The sequence below is a fragment of the Miniopterus natalensis genome, chromosome 12 (genome assembly GCF_054644295.1).
Source record: "Miniopterus natalensis isolate mMinNat1 chromosome 12, mMinNat1.hap1, whole genome shotgun sequence".
Taxonomy (NCBI): Eukaryota; Metazoa; Chordata; class Mammalia; order Chiroptera; family Miniopteridae; genus Miniopterus; species Miniopterus natalensis.
Window position 1 is genome coordinate 34,276,747 of NC_142092.1, and position 18,177 is coordinate 34,294,923.

The following is an 18,177-nucleotide window of genomic DNA, read 5'->3' on the forward strand; positions in this document are numbered from 1 at the left end:
TTATACACAGGATAACATCTTAACCATATACAAATTACCACTAAAAACAAGTAATCATATTTCCTAGTTAACCATCTAATATTGCCTTTGTGTAGCAAAGTTTAGAAAAAATATTAAGTTCTTAAAATTTAAAACAGATGTTGATTTTGAAAAGAATTGCTCTGTAGAACTTAGTTTAATTTCCATTATATCTAAAGTCTACGCAGTTGTTACTGCTATGAGTGCCATGCAGAGAGATCATCCCAGCACGCTAGGAGCTTATAGTGTATTGCCTTGCTATTCAAAGTGTGGTCCTCACCCCATCGGCAGCATCAGCAGTGTCTGGGAGCTTGGCAAAATTGCAGTGTCTCAGGCCCCACCCCAGAGCATTCTAACAAGGGCCCAGGTGATTCGTGTGTGCATTAATGTTTGAGAAGCATATATATGATCCAGTAATTGAATTTTGAGTCTTCGGTAGCAGCTTTGATAGAAGGTGTAATGAAAGAGGAACCTAAAATTCTGTATTTGGCTTTCTCTTTATTAATTAATGCCTTTCCTTTCTAACTATCAGATTTTTTTTTCAGTTCGGGAAGACTATTAGGCTAGTAGCACATTTACTGCCTGCCTCTCTTCCGTTCCCATATCTCCTAACCAGAGAACAGGATAATTTCTGGTACAGGTCTTAAATATTTCATTGAAGTCTTTTCTTATTTTTGAAACCAGATGTCTCGGAAATAGAGTCAAACCGATCGTTTTCCCCAGAGGAGAGACGGCAGCAATATTCCGACTATGATTATCATTCCTCAAATGAAAAGCTGAAGGAAAAGCCGAGGTAAGGTGACATGTCTTTTCCCTTGCACACATCACTGTGAGTGTGCACACGTGTATTTGTGATTCTGCCACAGTATGGAATATTTACATGACGTGTGCTTAAGTTCAAGGGAGGACATCCAGAGCAGATGGTCCAAGATGGGCTCCACACCCACTCCGTTTAAGTGTGCAGGGGATCTTGCAACTGCGGCTGCCACAGAGACCAGTAAGGAACCCAGACAGCAAGAGGAAGCCCCAGGTGAGGCTCATTTTAAACAGTCACTTTCAGAAGTTTCTGCTTGGTAAATCCAGAGGATGGCTGGAAGGAGAGAGAAATTAATTTAAAAAATCATTCTCAAGTATGAAAGAGGCAATCCTGTCTCTCTTTTAATGTTGGGAAAAAAGAAAAGTAAAGAATAACAGCCTTTTTTCTATGCCAAGAGATTGGCCATATTTTATTATGTTTGGTTAGTGATGGTCCTTTTGTCCCCTGTTTCTGATCCCAACCTGAACTGTTTCTGTACATAATACTTCTGACACCAAATGTGTGGGTAGTTTCCTCCCCACAACTACCAATTCTCGAATTCTCTAGACACCCACCGGGTTGTCTTACAGTGCAGTTCAGTTCTGACCCTCACTACCTGGAGTTAGTGCAGACCCCAGAAGTTAAGGGCTCTGCCCCACAAGATGCCCCCCACTTAAGATGCCAGTCTCAAGTCCCAGATTATCACCTTTACTTCTGACCAACCAGTTTTAAACTGGGAGTTCCCGTGACCCTCTTCTCAGGTTTGATAATTTGCTGGAATGGTTCTCAGAACTCAGAAAAGCATTTCACTTGCTAATACTAGTTTATTATAAAGGATGCAACTCAGGAACAGCCAAATGGAAGAGATGCATAGGGAAAGGTGTGGGGGAAGGAGCGCAGAGCTTCCATGCCTTCTCGAGGGGTGTCACTCTCCTAGGGCTTCCCTGTGTTCACCAACCCTGAAGCCATCTGAACCCCAAAGCTTTATGGAGGCTTTGTCATGTGCATGATCAGTTGTTAGCTCAGTCCCCAGCTCCTCACCCCTCCCTGGATGATGAAGTTCCAAGCTTCTAATCATGGTTTGCCAATTCCAGTGACCAGCCCCATCCTGAGGCTACCCAGGAACCCACCAGGCATGTCTTTAAAAAGCATAAAGACATTCTGATTCAAGGATTTGAAATCCTAATATTCCAGGCAGAGACTTCGTTTTACAGAATATGAAACAATGTTTCTTCCACTCCTAACTGCTCATTGATAGAAGCCACTACTAACAGGAGCCATGTCTTTAGAACAAAGGACTCTCCTATCACCCACGAAATTCCAAGGGATATAGGAGCTCTGTGCCAGGAACCGGGGCCAAAGACCAAATATTAGAACAAAGGATGCTCCTGGCACCCCTACCACCCTGGAAATTGTGGGGATTTCAGGAAGTTTGTGTCAGGAACTGGGGGGCAGAGACCAAATATATATTTCTATTAGTCACATTTTGTCATATTTGATTAGTTGAGGTCCTTTTATATCCTATCTCTGATCTCAAGCCCATCCTCTAACCCTGCCTCTGCGATAATTATTATCATGACTTTACATGCATAAATATTTATCCTTGGAAAAACAGCATTATTGTGAGGTGGGGTTTTTTTAGTTTTAAAAAAATAGTGCCTTCTGGTACATGTGATTATGCATCTTGCATTCTAGAGGTTCATTTCTCCCTTATTTTGAGAAACCTTTGGCACAATGTTGTATATGGAGCATAAGGTACAGACTTGAATTTTTGGTGAGCTTTGTGATCTTTATATTTTGAGACAGACATACTCCTTTTAGTCCAAGTCAATAATGATGGGTGCTTTTTAATCTGCAGCTCCTCCTCCAAAAGCAGTACCGAGGACTTTCCTCCGTCCCAGTCCTGAAGATGAAGCAATATATGGGTATTTATTTCGGTGTCTTTTTTCACAAAGCTCTGTCTCCTTAACCAAAACCCAGAAGAATGGTGCTTTTTAACCACAGATGGTGATTTTGCATATAATCAGCCACCTTTAACCTACCCTTGTTGCTAGTGTTTACGAGAAAGAGCAGTCATTTGTAGGAGATTAAAATGTGGAAGTGGGTAAAGTTTGTGATGTTAACTCTGTTTACTTTGTCACTTATCTGGCTGCTTCTCCAGATAAGTGATGCTGAATATTTGAGTTTGGCACGTCAGTAACAACAGACAGGTGAAGAACAGCTTAACTGTGGTGCCTCCGTTGGGGCTGCAATGACGTGATGATCCCAGGGTGTGGAGGGGAGGGATGTGACACCAGGCTCTGCATTTGATAACGAGAACCCCTGGTTCAGTGTTCAAGGGCAGCAGCTCCTGGGTTAGGATGTGGCTTTCTGGAATGCAGGCTGTGTGTCCATTTGACAAGAGTCCTGGGTGGTGGCTTTCCTTTGGAAGAATCATTCAAGTGGCCAAGTGGCCATGATTTTAACCCCTATCTTGCCGCTTTTTTGCTTTCTAATGTTGAGTTGAGTGAACATCCTATACTTCTACTTCACTAGTAAAGTAGGCCTGTTACACTCATCTTACAAGATGAAATTATACATTATGTGAGGAAAATGAGGCTTAAACTATAAATCACTCTATAGATAGAAGAAATTAAATCTCTCATCTGCTAATGTTGGTCCCTGTTTACAAAAATAATCTTCCATTTTTTTCTTCCTGGAACTGAAACGCTTGCAGCCCCAATACCAAAATGGTGAAGTTCAGGAAGGGAGATAGCGTGGGCCTGCGGTTGGCTGGTGGCAACGACGTCGGGATATTTGTGGCCGGCATTCAAGAGGGGACCTCGGCAGAGCAAGAAGGCCTTCTAGAAGGGGACCAGATTCTGAAGGTAAGAAAAGCCCAGTCCTGTTTCTAGAAGTTACTGGGAAAGGGGGGGTCCTGGGGGTCTTCCATAAGGAAGGGGGAGTGGTCCAGCTTGTGAAAATAGATCAGCTGCGGGTTGTTGATGCTCAGGATCAAGGTCTCAGTGTCCCTGGAATGGGTCCTGTCTTCTCAGTCCTGGAACCTAAAATTCACTTCTGGGTGGGAATTTATAATGTTCAAGACCCTTGCAAAGATTTGTATTAGCTTGATTAACAAAAAATTCAAAACTGTAAGTCCTAGGAAGAAGATCTTTCAAAAGATCTTGCTAACATTTGGTTTTTCATCGATTCCCCTTCTGGTTGTCACTCTCAAGGCAGTGTGCTGTAGTTGAACAAAGGTGGGTGCTGCTATCAGATTGTCTGATTTGAATCGCAGCCCAGCCTGTCATTAGTTCTGTGACCCTGGCTTAACCTCTGAGACTCAAGTTTCTGTATCTGTTCAGTGGGGATAAGAGGACCTGCCTTGCAGGGACCCTGGGAAGATGAGAGTAGATAACACAGGCACGTAGCAGAGTTCCTGCCACAGAGGATGAAGGTCAAAATTGTCTCTTCTCTTACCCTTTGGAAAATAATAAGTCGATGCCACTGAATATGTTATTTATATCTAAAGTTGTCCAGGAGGGGGATTTCTCGGTTAATCAAATATAAAGTTACTGTACATGTGTTTGTATAATCTATTGGTTTTAAAAATGATAGCCAACTCAGCTTTGACATTTTTTGCAATAGGTGTAATGTATTTCCCAATGACTTCAGAATAAACTTCAGGAATGTTGAGGACCTCTTGACTATACAAATACAGAATGCTCGAGACCTGGCTTCACTGGAATTTCTACTTCTGTAAACTTGCATTTCTTATATAGGAGCTACTAGGGGTTTGATAAGAGTATCTGGGCTCAGAGGAGAGGGGAATAAAAGCAGAATTCCTGAGGAAGCAGGCAGCAGAGCACAGAATGGGCGGCCCGCTTTCTTCTTGGCCCTTGGCCCCATTGCAGTAGTTCAGATTTCATTTCTGGAGCACATGAAGGGCAAACCTTGATCATGAGCCTGGCTGAAGCTTTCCAGTGATATTCTAGACCCTCTTTGGCTCCGGTTAGGATCCTAGAAGACTAAGTGTACCTGAGTGAACCTTGTGGTGCCACACGATCCTAGGAAACATCACTTACCAAGTGCTACTGATAAGAATCCCATCCAGTGCCAGCTCATACCAATTTACTCTTGGGCTGATGCCAAAGAAGAGAAAGTGTGTTCCTAACTAGTGTTGGAGCCATAGGAAGCCAGGTAGGAATTTGGAAGCTTTTGCTCATGACGGATCAAGGATAAAATATTTGTGTACGAGGGAGTGGGGGGAGGGGGCATTTTCTGAATTCCCATGAAATAAAATAGGGAATTCACAGAGGGACTTGACAAGTTGACCTCTCTGTAAGTTGATAAAGATGGGGAGAGTCACTTCCATGGGTAAAAGCCATGGTATGTATGCAGTGTTTATACTTAAGAAAGTGTCTTGTTTCCTGTTTTCACTTGTGGAAAAGGAAGAACTTGTGGGAACTGGCTTCTTCTTTTCTGATTGTGAATAAATTTTCTGTTGACTACAAAAGGAGTCCTCAGCCCTGTCAAGGGGTGAGAAAGATTGAGCTCGCCTGCCTCGGCAGCCCCACCGCTGCTCAGTCACACACTGTAGCTGATACAGGATCCTCTGCAGGCTCACAACAGGCTCGGGAGACTCTGCAGACTACTAACTAGATAATAAAAGAGGGTATTTATTGGAGAGGACTGTACAACCTAACCTTCAAAGTATCAGCGTGCTGCCCTGTTTTTGTTTGTTCGTTTTTTAACTTTAATTTGTTTCAGAACTCCTTTTCATGGCCACATTGAATCTGTGTGGTGAACTATGTATATATACCAATCACTTTTTTGTATCACAGGTTTTAAGTGCAGCTCTTCCTTTTGTCAGGGTGACAGTCTGACATGTGGAATGAAAACACGAGTGGGCTGTGCTGTGGCCAAGTCTGTGCCTTGTAAATAACAGAAACACATGCTTTTGTGCGTGGCCTATCTCTCTGCTTATTATTTGTTTGGTTTGGTAGTCATTTCTCTTTCAGAAACATTTAAGAGTATGGAAAAGAGAAAAAGACTCCTAAGTTTGCTTATTAACCCCATGGATTTTAAAAGTAGCTACCTTTTGTGCTTAAATTTTGACTATTAAAAGTTTTTAGCTTGATGGAAGGTCAGTCTCACATGGCCATAGAGATGGATAGAGGGACCTTTAAGGTTTTTCCCCAGCCCCATGGCCCTTTCTTATTTAAATAAACATATATAAGCATATACACGCATATAAAAACATACGTTTGGCCGTATATAGGCACACATTTGTAGATCTACAAATGGCATAAGAAACGATCATGTACTAAAGTGCGATAACCCCTAATTGGGGGATGGAGCGATGGGAATGACAGTTATCTGAAGTGCTAAATGTTGTTTCAAAGGAAAAGTTAATGTGATTGCTTTAGCAGATCACTTTATTTTAAAAACACCAAGTAAGTTTTAGTCTAGTGCCTATTTTCACTGAATTGTAAATTCAAACGTTAATTAATAAACTATTTTTAGTAATAAAGCACTATTTAATTAAAGGATTTTACAGTCCTCAATGATTGAAGAAAATATTTTATAGGAATTCATATCTTTTTACTTCTGTAATACATTTTTAAATATTAGGGACTTTAAAATAATTTTTGCATTTTACTTATTTATAATTTTCTCTTTTAAAATGGTTTGAAGGGTACAAAACAAAGATGTCAAAATGTCTTCCCCCCACACACACATTTCAATTTTACTTGCTTTCTGACTTCCAAAAGCTATTTACAGTTTTCCCTCCTGAATCAATGGGGAATAAATGTTGTCGTCTCCTTACCAAAAATAAGTGTGTTTCAGAAGCTTAAGTATATAAGCCTGTATATTAGGCTCTTGGCCTGCCATATAAGGCCAGTGCTTTTCAACTTCTTAAACTCACATTAAACACCTTTATGTAATAGAAGGTATAGGAGAAAAGTAGAATTGATCAGAACCTTTGTTTTTAGGCTTTTATTTGAACTAACTTAAAAACAGTGTTAATGTCTTCAGCTGGGCCAGGATGTTTGTTTGCCACAGACCCCACCACTCTCTATTGGATTATAGTTACCTGTTTCATGATTGTACATTACCTCCTTGGCCTCCTCAATGGGAGACTCAAAGAAGACCAACCACAACCACAAAAAGTTCTAATCTGATCTAGTGACAGGTTTTTGATGGAATGCATATTCCTAAGGGGTGGTTGGTGGTGTGGGGAGGCAGGAAGGTGTGGTGATGCCCACACAGTCCTGGCCAATAGCTGGATGCTGGGAGGGCTTGAGCAGGGAACTAAGGACTTCTTTACATCTTAGTTTTGCTCTGGGCAGGCCCTGATGAAAAGGCCTAGATGAAAAGCTCGGGTGGCACCTTTTTATAAACAATGTCTTGTTTTTTGTTTTTGTCTTTCCTGTTTGTCCTTCCTATCAGGTGAACACACAGGATTTCAGAGGGCTGGTTCGGGAAGATGCTGTTCTCTACCTGTTAGAAATCCCCAAAGGCGAAATGGTGACCATTTTAGCTCAGAGCCGAGCTGATGGTGAGCAACTTTGTTCATTAGTTTAATGGTGGGATGAGGATGAGAGAGGTATCTTGGGACCAGAATAGGTAAATTTGAGTATTAAAAAATTGAATAGGGTGGAAGGGGTCAAAGGGGGACAAAAAGGGGACATCTGTAATACTTTCAACAATAAAGATAAATTTTTAAAAGATTTGAATCTAACACCTAATCTCTGCAGACAATTTGAGTACCATTTAACTTACTAGAGAAGTGTTTTCTTTGCACCCAATGAAATAATTTCACTGGCTGTGTCTATTTGGAATATAACTGCTTTTCTGGACAGTGATTCATCCTTAAATTATTATTGAGTTTTTCATATGATGGATGCAAAGAGCCTCACCTACTGGTCCACTCCCACATTAACTCTTAACCAGTCTGACAAGTTGCTTCACCTTATTAGGTCTCATTGTTTTCACCTATAAAATGGGAGTTGATAGTATCTTTCCTGTCTGCCTCAGAGGGTTGATTGACAACAGTTAGTCAGGGTTCTCCAGAGAAACAGAGCCAATGGGGTGTGTGTGTGTATGTGTGTGTGTAGAGAGAGAGACAGAGAGATATTGATTGATTGATTATAAGGAATTGGCCTAACAATTATGGAGGTTGGCAAATCCCAAGATCAGTAGAGTGAATGGCAAGCCGGAGACTCAAGAGAACTGATAATTTAGTTTTAGTCCAAGTCCAAAAGCCTGAGAAACAAGAGAGCTGATGGTGTAGTTGGAGTCCAGAGTCTAGCGGATTTGAGATCTAGAAAGAGCTGATGTTTCTATTTGAGTGTAAAGGCAGGAAAAAACTGGTGTCCCACTCGAAGGTGGGAAGACTTAGTTACCTCTAAGCCAGAGGAAGGTTCCTCTTTTTGTTCTATTCAAGCCTTCAACTGATTGGCTGAGGCCCACCCACATCAGGGAGTGTAATCTGCTTTACTTAGAGTACCAGTTTAACCATTAATCTTATCTCAGAACACCCAAACTAATGTTTGACCCAATATCTGGGCATCCTGTGGGCCAGTCAAGTTGACACAAAAAGTTGACCATCACAGCAGCTCATGAAGCTCGTTTCCTTTCCTTTTCCTGCTTGAGCCATGGCTCCCATAGTGCCTGTACGCTGAGCTTGCTAAGGGGACGGAAATTAAGGGGCTGATCAGAAGGGAGGAGAAGGCGGTAACTCTTTAAGAAAAGACCCGTAGCTAAGCAGAATGCAGCGTCCAGCAATGCTTTTGTCTTTCAGTGTACAGAGAGATACTGGCTTGTGGCAGAGGGGATTCGTTTTTTATAAGAAGCCACTTTGAATGTGAGAAGGAAACTCCGCAGAGCCTGGCCTTCACCAGGGGGGAGGTCTTCCGAGTGGTGGACACCCTGTATGACGGCAAGCTGGGCCACTGGCTGGCCGTGAGGATCGGAAACGAGCTGGAGAAAGGCTTAATCCCCAACAAAAGCAGGTATCCCACATCACACGCTCCCACACGGCCCTCTTTCCCATTACCCGCAAAATAAACCACAGCCCCACCCCCCTCAAAAAGAAAGCCATACATGGCATCATTATTTGTCCCCCACCGTCTACTCGTATACAAGGAGTGGCCTGCAACTGTGAAATAGCCGCTGGCTGGCTGTGTGAGTGTTTAGCATCACACAGCTGGTTGTTGCACTTGGCTGTCTTTGAACGATGTCCTAAGGAGTGCCCGCTGCCTCGCGCGGCCGCGAGCAGATGCCGAGTGGCTGTGGCGTGCCAGCACGCCTCTGGGAGATGTGTCGCCCTTGTCCAGTGCGTGTCCGTCATCCTCAACCTCAGCGGACACTTGCTGGTTTGCTCACGGTGGGGAGAATAGGAAAGACACTTGTATTTTGGCAGGGTTTCAAGTCTGGTTCCTGTACACCAGCCTTTCAGAATGAACCACATTCAGTGTGTCTGTTACTGAGCTGCTCCTAGTGGATTTTATGGGGACCGGGCCTTTACCTGCCCCCATCGGGAAGGGAGAGTCCCCGCTTTTCCCACCCTGTGACCTCTTCCTCATCAAGCTGCGGTTCATCAGAAATACCGAGCAGACTCGGTTGATGACATGCGTGTTCACACGCCTTTCTCAGCTCGAGAGATCTACTCCTGTCGTCTCTTCCCGCAGAGCTGAACAGATGGCCAGCGTCCAGAATGCGCAGAGGGACAACGCCGGGGACAGGGCGGACTTCTGGAGGATGCGCGGCCAGAGGTCCGGCTTGAAGAAGAACTTGAGGAAGAGCCGGGAGGACCTCACCGCTGCCGTGTCGGTCAGCACCAAGTTCCCGGCCTACGAGAGGGTTCTGCTGCGAGAAGGTGAGGGGGCCGGGCGGTGCGGGGAGATGGTCTGTCTGCATTTTCAGACTGTAGCTGTCAAGTACAAACTTATCTGTTTTGCTGAGGCCAAAGCCAGGTTAGAGAGTTGGACTTGTATCCAAACACGAGAAAAGACTTAAAAGAGGCAAGCTGTGCAAACTCGTAAATGGTGGCATATTTCCACAACCTTGGTTATTTTTTAATATTGCCATTCAGGTTTTTATGTATTACCTATCATAAAGTTTATCTTTACTAGTAGGGGAATGAAGGAATATTCTTGAGAAAAGAGCTGGGCTGAATTGGGGGTGGGAGAACATACTGTTTCTTTCATTGAGACATGTTATCAGTAGCCTATAAAATACTTTTGCTTTTTATTTTAACAGCTAAGGAAGTGTATTGTTTTCATGGCCTTTTCTGTCTCATTTCAGCTGGTTTCAAGAGACCTGTGGTCTTATTTGGCCCCATAGCAGATATAGCAATGGAAAAGTTGGCAGTTGAGTTACCTCACCTGTTCCAAACTGCTAGTAAGTCTATCCGTGATTTTTTTTACCTTACAAAATTTTAATTTGAAAATTTTCTAATATACAGAAAAAATAATCACATATACATCACCTGGAGTCACCGTGACAAGTTAACATTTTGCCATATACACTCCCCTCCACCATCTGCATCACTTACACACTTTTTAGAATCTCTGCTGAACCATTTGAAAGTTTAAGTTGCAGACATAATACTTGTTACCCTTGTGAATATCTGAAGAATAAAGACATTCTCTCCTCCTACACAGCCACATTATTTTTTATCACAGCTAAGAAATTTAACACAGATTCAATAATACTATTTAGTATGTGGTATGTTTTTTCAGGTTTTTCTCAGTTGTCCCAATTTTCCCACCTTGTCTTTCATGGCTTATTTTTTAAAATTTGGAATGAAACCAAGGACCCTGAAACACATTTGATTTTTATGTCTTTCTAGTCTCCTTTTTTCTAAATTGCTTGGTGACAATGATATTGCAAAGAGTCCAAACCACTTGTCTCACCTGTGGGGCTGCCTGCTTCTCATGGTTAGATTTCAGCTAAACAGCTTGTGTGGGTCCTTCCTATTCCCTCTCATTAGGTGGCACCTTATGTCAGATGTCCCATCATTACTGATGCTGGGTGGGAATATTTGGTAGTCACTGGTTTCTAAAAAATTATTTAGCCCCTTGTTTTTGCTTTTGCAGAAACGGAACCAAAAGATGCAGGATCCGAGAAATCCAGCGGGGTGGTGCGGTTAAATACCGTGAGGCAAATTATTGAACAGGTGAGAAAATCCATCAGAAAGAACTGAGTCACGGTTTGCTGCAGTCTTTGAGAATAAGAGTCTGTATTTTAATAATCATCAAATGTTAACGGTAAAAAATGAGTATAAATGCAAGATGTTTCTTTGTGTGGAAACTACTTGATATTCTGTGGTTATGATGTATTGTTTTTTCCAGAGTTTTCAGCATTGTACCAAATAACCTGTTAATTCAACTTTCTCAGGAATTCTAATAGATTAGTAATACTGAGTGCACATAATGTGAAGAGAAAGGTCGTCTTTACTTTTTTATTTGAAGTGACAAGTTTTGTCTGATACCACCTTTACTTATTAAGACAAATTCTTGATGCCATATGCCTTTACAAACCATTTGCATACCTTTCCCCATTTCTAACAGGATAAGCATGCACTGTTGGATGTGACTCCTAAAGCCGTGGACCTGCTGAATTATACTCAGTGGTTCCCGATTGTGATTTTTTTCAACCCAGACTCTAGACAGGGTGTCAAAACCATGAGACAGAGGCTGAGTCCAACGTCCAACAAAAGTTCTCGAAAGTTGTACGATCAAGCCAATAAGCTTAAAAAAACTTGCGCACATCTTTTTACAGGTAAGTGGAATTTAAAATGTAGTCCCTGCTCCAAAGTGAGAATTGGAGAATGAAAGAAATAAGAAAATGATCTGAATAGTAATAGAGAATGGTAATCGGAAATATTACTTTTGACTTCTTGAAAAGTAGCTGATCCTATAAAATGTCTGTATTAGACTCACGGCGTTTGTATATTTAATTTAGACAGTTTGGAAATGGTCTTAAAGGTCCGTGACATGCAATGGTTGGTCATTTTGATGAGATTCAGATTTCTGCATGGGGCTGCAAGGCTGGTGATGGAGCCTCGTGTACCACCTAGCACCCACATCTCTGTATAGATTGTGTCCTGTGTGCACTGACCGACAATGAAGGGAACTTAGTTTCATTATTAAAAAATGTCCCACAATGGAAACTTGAACACTTTTGATATTGGATGATATTAAGGATTTATTATTCCTGTTTTGAGGATGATAATGATATTGTGATTATGTTTTTAAAAGAGTTCTTGTCTTTTAGGAATGTTCACTAAAAAAAAAGTTATGGACAACCTAATACATAGAGGTGGGCAAAAGTAGGTTTACAGTTATTCATATGGAAAAAGGCAGGATATGATTATAATAATACAAAAGTAAACTGTGTTTCACGTACAGTCGTGAGGACTGTAAAGCTACTTTTGCTCACCCTTGTATATTTATAGATGACGTAACATGATGTCTGGGATAATCTTCAGTGGGGAGAGCGGGTTGGGTAAAGACAAGACAAGACAAGACAGGCCAAGAGCTGATAGCTGTTGAAGCTGGTTCTGGGTGATGTGTACACGACAGTTCATTAAACTCTTCTCTCTACTTTTGTATATGTTTAAATTTTCCATAAGAGAATATTATTTTTAAAGTTCCTGAAATAAAGATCACTGCTGCTGTTACTCATGAAAGCAAAAGGATTTAAGAATGTGACTTGTTAGGAACTGATTCTATGCACTACCTGGATAAATGGCCAGTTCTGTGAACATGGTATAATTAGGGGTTTAAAAGGGTTACATAAAGTTTTGGTAATGAAAGTTGTGGGAGCCACATGAGACTGTCTGGATGTAATAACCTTAGGATAATGATAGCTCTTTTGTCACCGTTCATCGTCAGCCTGTCATATTTAGCATATCTGACCCTGGGGAGGGAGGAGGGTGTGAATGAATGTATGGCCACATTCGACTCGTCTTTTATTGTCACTGGCTTTTCTTGTTCGATTGAGCTGCACTACTTACCACTGGGACAAAATGCTGTAGCTGAGAGGTCATTTGGCCACATGCGAAGGGGGGAGTGGTCCACCGTAAACTGGGTTTGTGAGTGTAGAGTCGGGAGAACTTGTGCTTTTGATAGATTCACACGTAATCTTTCCTCTTGTCATTTTTACTATTGCGGGTACTACTAGTAATAACAGACTAATAATAATAATTATTACTATTTTTATTATAGTGATAGCTAACAGTGGTTCAGTCTTTCCTTGCGTCGTCTTTTTGGGCCATAAGAAAGGCCCGGCGACTCTGCAGGGTCACACATGTAGTCTATGGTTGAGCCCAAACTGAAACTATGGCGTTTCTGAATGTATGTCCAATATTCTATCTAAGGCAGCACAGAATTATTTTTCTAATATCGAAAGGGGTTACAGTGCAGTTCAACCATTTAACAGGTAATTCATCCATTTACCTGAGGTCCACGTGATTGCGACATGCTCAGCTTATGCCTCCATCCCGCCCTCCACTCCCTCCCTTCACTCAAACTCAAGTCCATTGAATGGCCCTGGGCTTCCCTCAGAGAGTTGAATTGGGGGTTCATGTGAGGATATGAGATACCAGGAAGGGAAGTAATGGGCTGGGGAGGAAGAACCAGGCTCGAGGAGGCTGGATGAAGGGGAGGGCAGGGCAAAGGAGCAGGTGACTTGGGCACTCCCTTCATCTCCCTTTGAGTCAGCATCATTTGCTCTTTGGAGCACAGGCCACAGCAGCCGGATGGGTCTGACGGAGGGCCTGGAGGAACCCATCTATAGAGGGTTTAACAACTCCTGATTCAGCTGCACTGATAAAGTATGAGATCCTTGAGGTCAGGGACTGCACATTCAGCTCCGTGTGCCTAAGGCCAGCATTGGGCCTAGCCAATGGGCAAGTCTTAACTGTTTGTGACTTAATTAGAACTGCCTCTGGCATACCAAACCATTTCTCGCCTAAGCTAATCAAGAAGTTGAAATTTTAGGATAACTAAAGCCAGGAGACTGGAATGGAAAGGTAGACACTGACTATCTGGTTTCATCTAGAACTTTGAAGTGACTCATTCTCACCATATGTTTCCAACTTCTGTGGAATTATGCGTCTTTAAGGATAGATGGAGCAGAGTGCTGAACAACTGTTCCCAGTGAGCCCCAATTTCCACCACATGGCCTTTTACCGTGTTGTTCCAGACTTCCGATTTGCCTCTTTAGAGTTGTGTGGGAGTCACACTAAGTGCTGTTTCCCTTGTCTCACTTAGCCCTACCAGGTTGTGACTAGATTGTGTGTGTTGTGGCCAGAATCAGAGGCTTTTTAAATTTTAAATTTATGGCATTTTTATGAATTAATAAGTAGGAACAGTAGAGCTGCTTTGATGAACCCATCCTTCAAAATCAAGGGTTATGTTGCCCGTAGTGTTGCCAGGCTCAATATCTTTCCTTTTCCATGTTGTACAGTAACAAGAGAACCCTGTCCCGCAGATGAGTGTTATTATGACAGTATTAAAGTCGCTGTCCTTACAAACTCAAGGTACTCCTCAGCTAAGTGGAGATGACAAGGGAAGCTTTATTCTGAGATTTGCCGAAAAGCGACTTAACTTGTCAACGTAAGTTAAAATGTTAGGCTTCCCATTAAAAAAAAATTATCATAGGGTACATTTGCATGTACACATCAAAAAATTATTTTTTAAAACATGTATTGCATGTTTTCTTGGAATTCCTGAAGCACTCAGTTCATGGTTTGTAGACCACTGAAATGGAATTGTGGACTTAGAGACCCAAGCAGGGCCACCCTTCATGTGAAATTGTGGGATTTTTAAAGTATCACAGGATATTTTGGCACTTTTATCAGCTTTCACAGGTTTCATTAATATGAAATTTGTACAGTTCAGCCCTGCGACTTTGGAAATACTGAGTAAATGCTACTTATCATTATTAGTAATGTTACTTTATGCTTATTTTACTGTTTTTCAGCATTACATATTTAAAAAAAATAATTCTGTGTCATTATGTAGTCATTGAAAAGGCCTGGGGGGGAAGTGGATCTTGTACCAACTGAAAGAACCCAAATTGTAGTAGGTAATTTTTGGTTTCCCAGGGGGTTGTAGGGACTGGTGACCACAGGAAGCAGATGGAAGATGCTGTGCTGTTTGGATGGGCACCTCGGTTGACGGTTGCCCATTTAGAGGGAATCCCTGCCACATGAATAGCTTAGTTGAGATTTAATTTACATACCCTACAATTAATCCATTTAAAATGAAAAATTCATTTTATAAATGAATATAAAATGGGTTACAGCCACCACCACAATCAATTTTAGGGCATTTTCATCACCCCCAAAAGAACCCCATACCAATTAGCAGTCATTCCCAATTTCTCCCTACCCCTCCAGCCTTACATGTCACTTTTTGCTCTTTGTCTTAGCACTTCCCAACCTCCTTGGCTGGGGAGGGAGTGCTCTCAGAATCCCAGGACTCCCAGCCAACACAGGCTGGGTGCTGATCCTTTCAGTACACTTTCCTGAGTTTGAGAAATGTACTAAGCCTATCCAAGAGAACACAGCTCTGGTCCAGAGGTGGGGAGCAACAAGAATTAACTAATACTGCTCAAAGTCAAAAACTCTGAAAAACCTAACGAGCAAAAGCCAACAAACAGTAAACCAAAGGTATCAATTCCAGATAAAGGAAAGGTGGCATCATAGTTGTGCGCCCACCCATTAAAAAGAGGTCAAGTGCATGAGATGGATGTTACCAACTTTAGATGTCCCCTTTATGTGGAACTTAGCTACAGTGAAGTCTTTTTTCTTCTTTTTCACATCCTTGACTCAATGTGAATTCAGTAAGAGGTATTATGACCTTTTTCATTTTTTCAGGACATGAACATATTTTCTTTGTTTCATAAATGGCCCTTTTAACTAGGTTTTCCTCAGGATAAAAAGAGACTGTATCTGGTTTCATACAACTCCAACTTAAAGCTCAGAAGGCTGCATAGTGTTCTGTATACATTGAGTGCAGACCACGCATTTGGTCTCTGGGGTGTACAATCTCACTTCTATATCTAAGTACTTATGGCATCACATCTTACCCAAGAGCACAGTAATGTTGGCAAAGTACCAAAGTAAGGATGCAAAAGTCCAAGGAATCAAGGTTAATTTTTTTTAGTTGTCCAATGTATCAGTTTATCCTAATGATATAAATAATTAATAACCAGGGAAATTATAAGCTCACTCAGGATTTTCCAAGGTCAGTGTTAGAACTTCTTAAATGAAAGAATGGTATATGTTACCAGGAAGAAAGAGTGAAGCATAGTTCCTTACAGAATTTGCTTAATGGTTCTTTTTTGGCTATCTATAGAGAAGTATGCAGACTTCAGGACAGAGGGAGTCAAACAACTTTTACCAACAAGCACCAGTTTTCTTTTGGGTGTTTCATAGAATAGAATGCCGTACCCTCTAAGAAAAGGCTATACCATTGTAGCTTTAAAAAAAATCTTAATTTGCCCAGCTGGCGTGGCTCAGCGGTTGAGCATCAACCTAGGATCCAGGAGATTGTGGTTGGAATCCCGGTCAGGGCACATGCCCCGGTTGCGGGCTCGATCCCCAGTAGGGAGTGTGCAGGAGGCAGCTGATCAATGACTCTATCATCATTGATGTTTCTCTCTCTCTCCCTTCCTCTCTCTGAAATCAATAAAAATATATTTTAAAAAAAAATCTTAATTTACCTGTAGTGTGATCATGCTAGGTCCAATTTAACTTATTTTTTGGGACCAATTTGCTTGTCTGGTTTATCCCCATTAGGCCCATACATACATATCGCTCAAGAATGATTTGCACATGCTCTACTTGGCTGGCATTTTATCTTGGTGCCCTAAATTCATGTTTTAGGTGGGCTGTGTCATGCAGTAGCTCAGGTCATAGTCTCTAAAAGCCAACTTCTGAGTTTGCATTTAGGCTTCTTCACTTATTTGGTGTGAGGCCTTGGGCTGCTTTCACTATTGTGCCTCAGTTTCTCTCCTGTGACATGGGGATGATGGCATACCTACCTCACAAGGTTTTGTGAGCATGTATTGAGCTAATCCACGTAAGGTATTCTAAAGTGCTTGGTCAATCCATAGCAAGTGCTATTATGTAAGATAAATTTTGTTCTGAATAGAAAATGTTTATTACTTGAACGTATACCTGTAGAGCTTGGTTAGTCTGTATGTATATTCTGAAATGTTTAAGCCTGTCAAAGTGATATACATTTAAATATTACCTTCAGTATTTTGTTGGAGATATCCAACAGCACACTAGTGTATAGTTTTTTTATTTATAATATACATGTCTATGTAATGGTCTTTAAAATATGGTACTTCTATACCTGTTTTAGGTGTGTTTTCTTTGCTCCAGAAAAGATACTCTTTAAAAACATATTTTTAAAGATAGCTTTTCTGAAAGATAGCCAATCTGAAATGAAATTCATCCATTTTTAGGTTTATAACATCCATCTGTAATGTAAACTCAACTAAAGGGATTTAGTATTCAAATGTGTGCAAACTTGCTCTTGCATTTGCCAAACTTTTAATTCAGATATGACAAAAATGAGTATGAATTATGTCAGATAAGTCTTTACGTAAACATTGCTTTGGAAATTGATGCAAACCTTTTTGCATACATTTCTATAGCTACAATCAACCTGAATGCAGCCAATGATAGCTGGTTCGGCAGCTTGAAGGACACAATTCAGCATCAGCAAGGAGAAGCAGTTTGGGTCTCGGAAGGAAAGGTATGTGGCGTAGATACTCTGCTGAGAGGTGAGAGTCTGTGTTTCGATTCTTTTCTCAAGAGGGTAGTGAATGTAGTCAAGCCGTGCCCATTTGAAGGGGTACCAACATATGCTAATCAAGCTTTCAACTTTATAAATTCTCTAAAAAATTAATAAAGTGAAGGGGCTTGGAAAAAAAAGCAGAATGTGATACATGCAACCCTACATTCACTTCCCTTGACTTTTAACGTAGTAACTAGTATTATATTCCAAGCACACTAATCAGAGCTTACAAGATCTCCAGCTGAGCTCCCAGCTTACTAAGGACAGGGGAAACTCAGAGTGGAGGTGAGAGATGACGTTGAGGGGCGTAGAGAGCATGGTTAAAAATTAATAGAAAGAAGAAAAGCAAATGGAGGTGGAATCATTTGCTTAAAGATTGGCAGAGCACGGGCCCTAGGCACTTGAGTAGGTGATAAGAGCATTAGGAAACTTGCGGAGGCTTCTAAAATTGGCTAGCTTCTCGTCTGTGGACGTAGCTCATGCACAGCTGTCCTAGGCAGGGATGATGCAGAGCGAGTATAGAATTTCCCGGGGTTCTAGGAGCCCTTGTGATAG

The 18,177-nt window shown here is 41.5% G+C and overlaps 1 protein-coding gene across 4 annotated transcripts in view; it reads left to right on the forward strand.

Moving 5' to 3' along the window:
- Positions 1-18,177, forward strand: part of TJP2 (tight junction protein 2) — an 87,384-nt gene that overhangs the window by 62,227 nt on the left and 6,980 nt on the right. For all 4 annotated transcript variants that reach the window (XM_016214265.2, XM_016214266.2, XM_016214267.2 and 1 more), the window contains 11 exons: positions 703-811; positions 915-1,048; positions 2,673-2,739; positions 3,531-3,681; positions 7,247-7,355; positions 8,601-8,811; positions 9,490-9,677; positions 10,106-10,201; positions 10,900-10,979; positions 11,374-11,584; positions 17,480-17,580. In XM_016214265.2, coding sequence (XP_016069751.2) covers positions 703-811; positions 915-1,048; positions 2,673-2,739; positions 3,531-3,681; positions 7,247-7,355; positions 8,601-8,811; positions 9,490-9,677; positions 10,106-10,201; positions 10,900-10,979; positions 11,374-11,584; positions 17,480-17,580 — 1,457 coding nt within the window. The remainder of the gene's footprint in view (positions 1-702; positions 812-914; positions 1,049-2,672; positions 2,740-3,530; positions 3,682-7,246; positions 7,356-8,600; positions 8,812-9,489; positions 9,678-10,105; positions 10,202-10,899; positions 10,980-11,373; positions 11,585-17,479; positions 17,581-18,177) is intronic.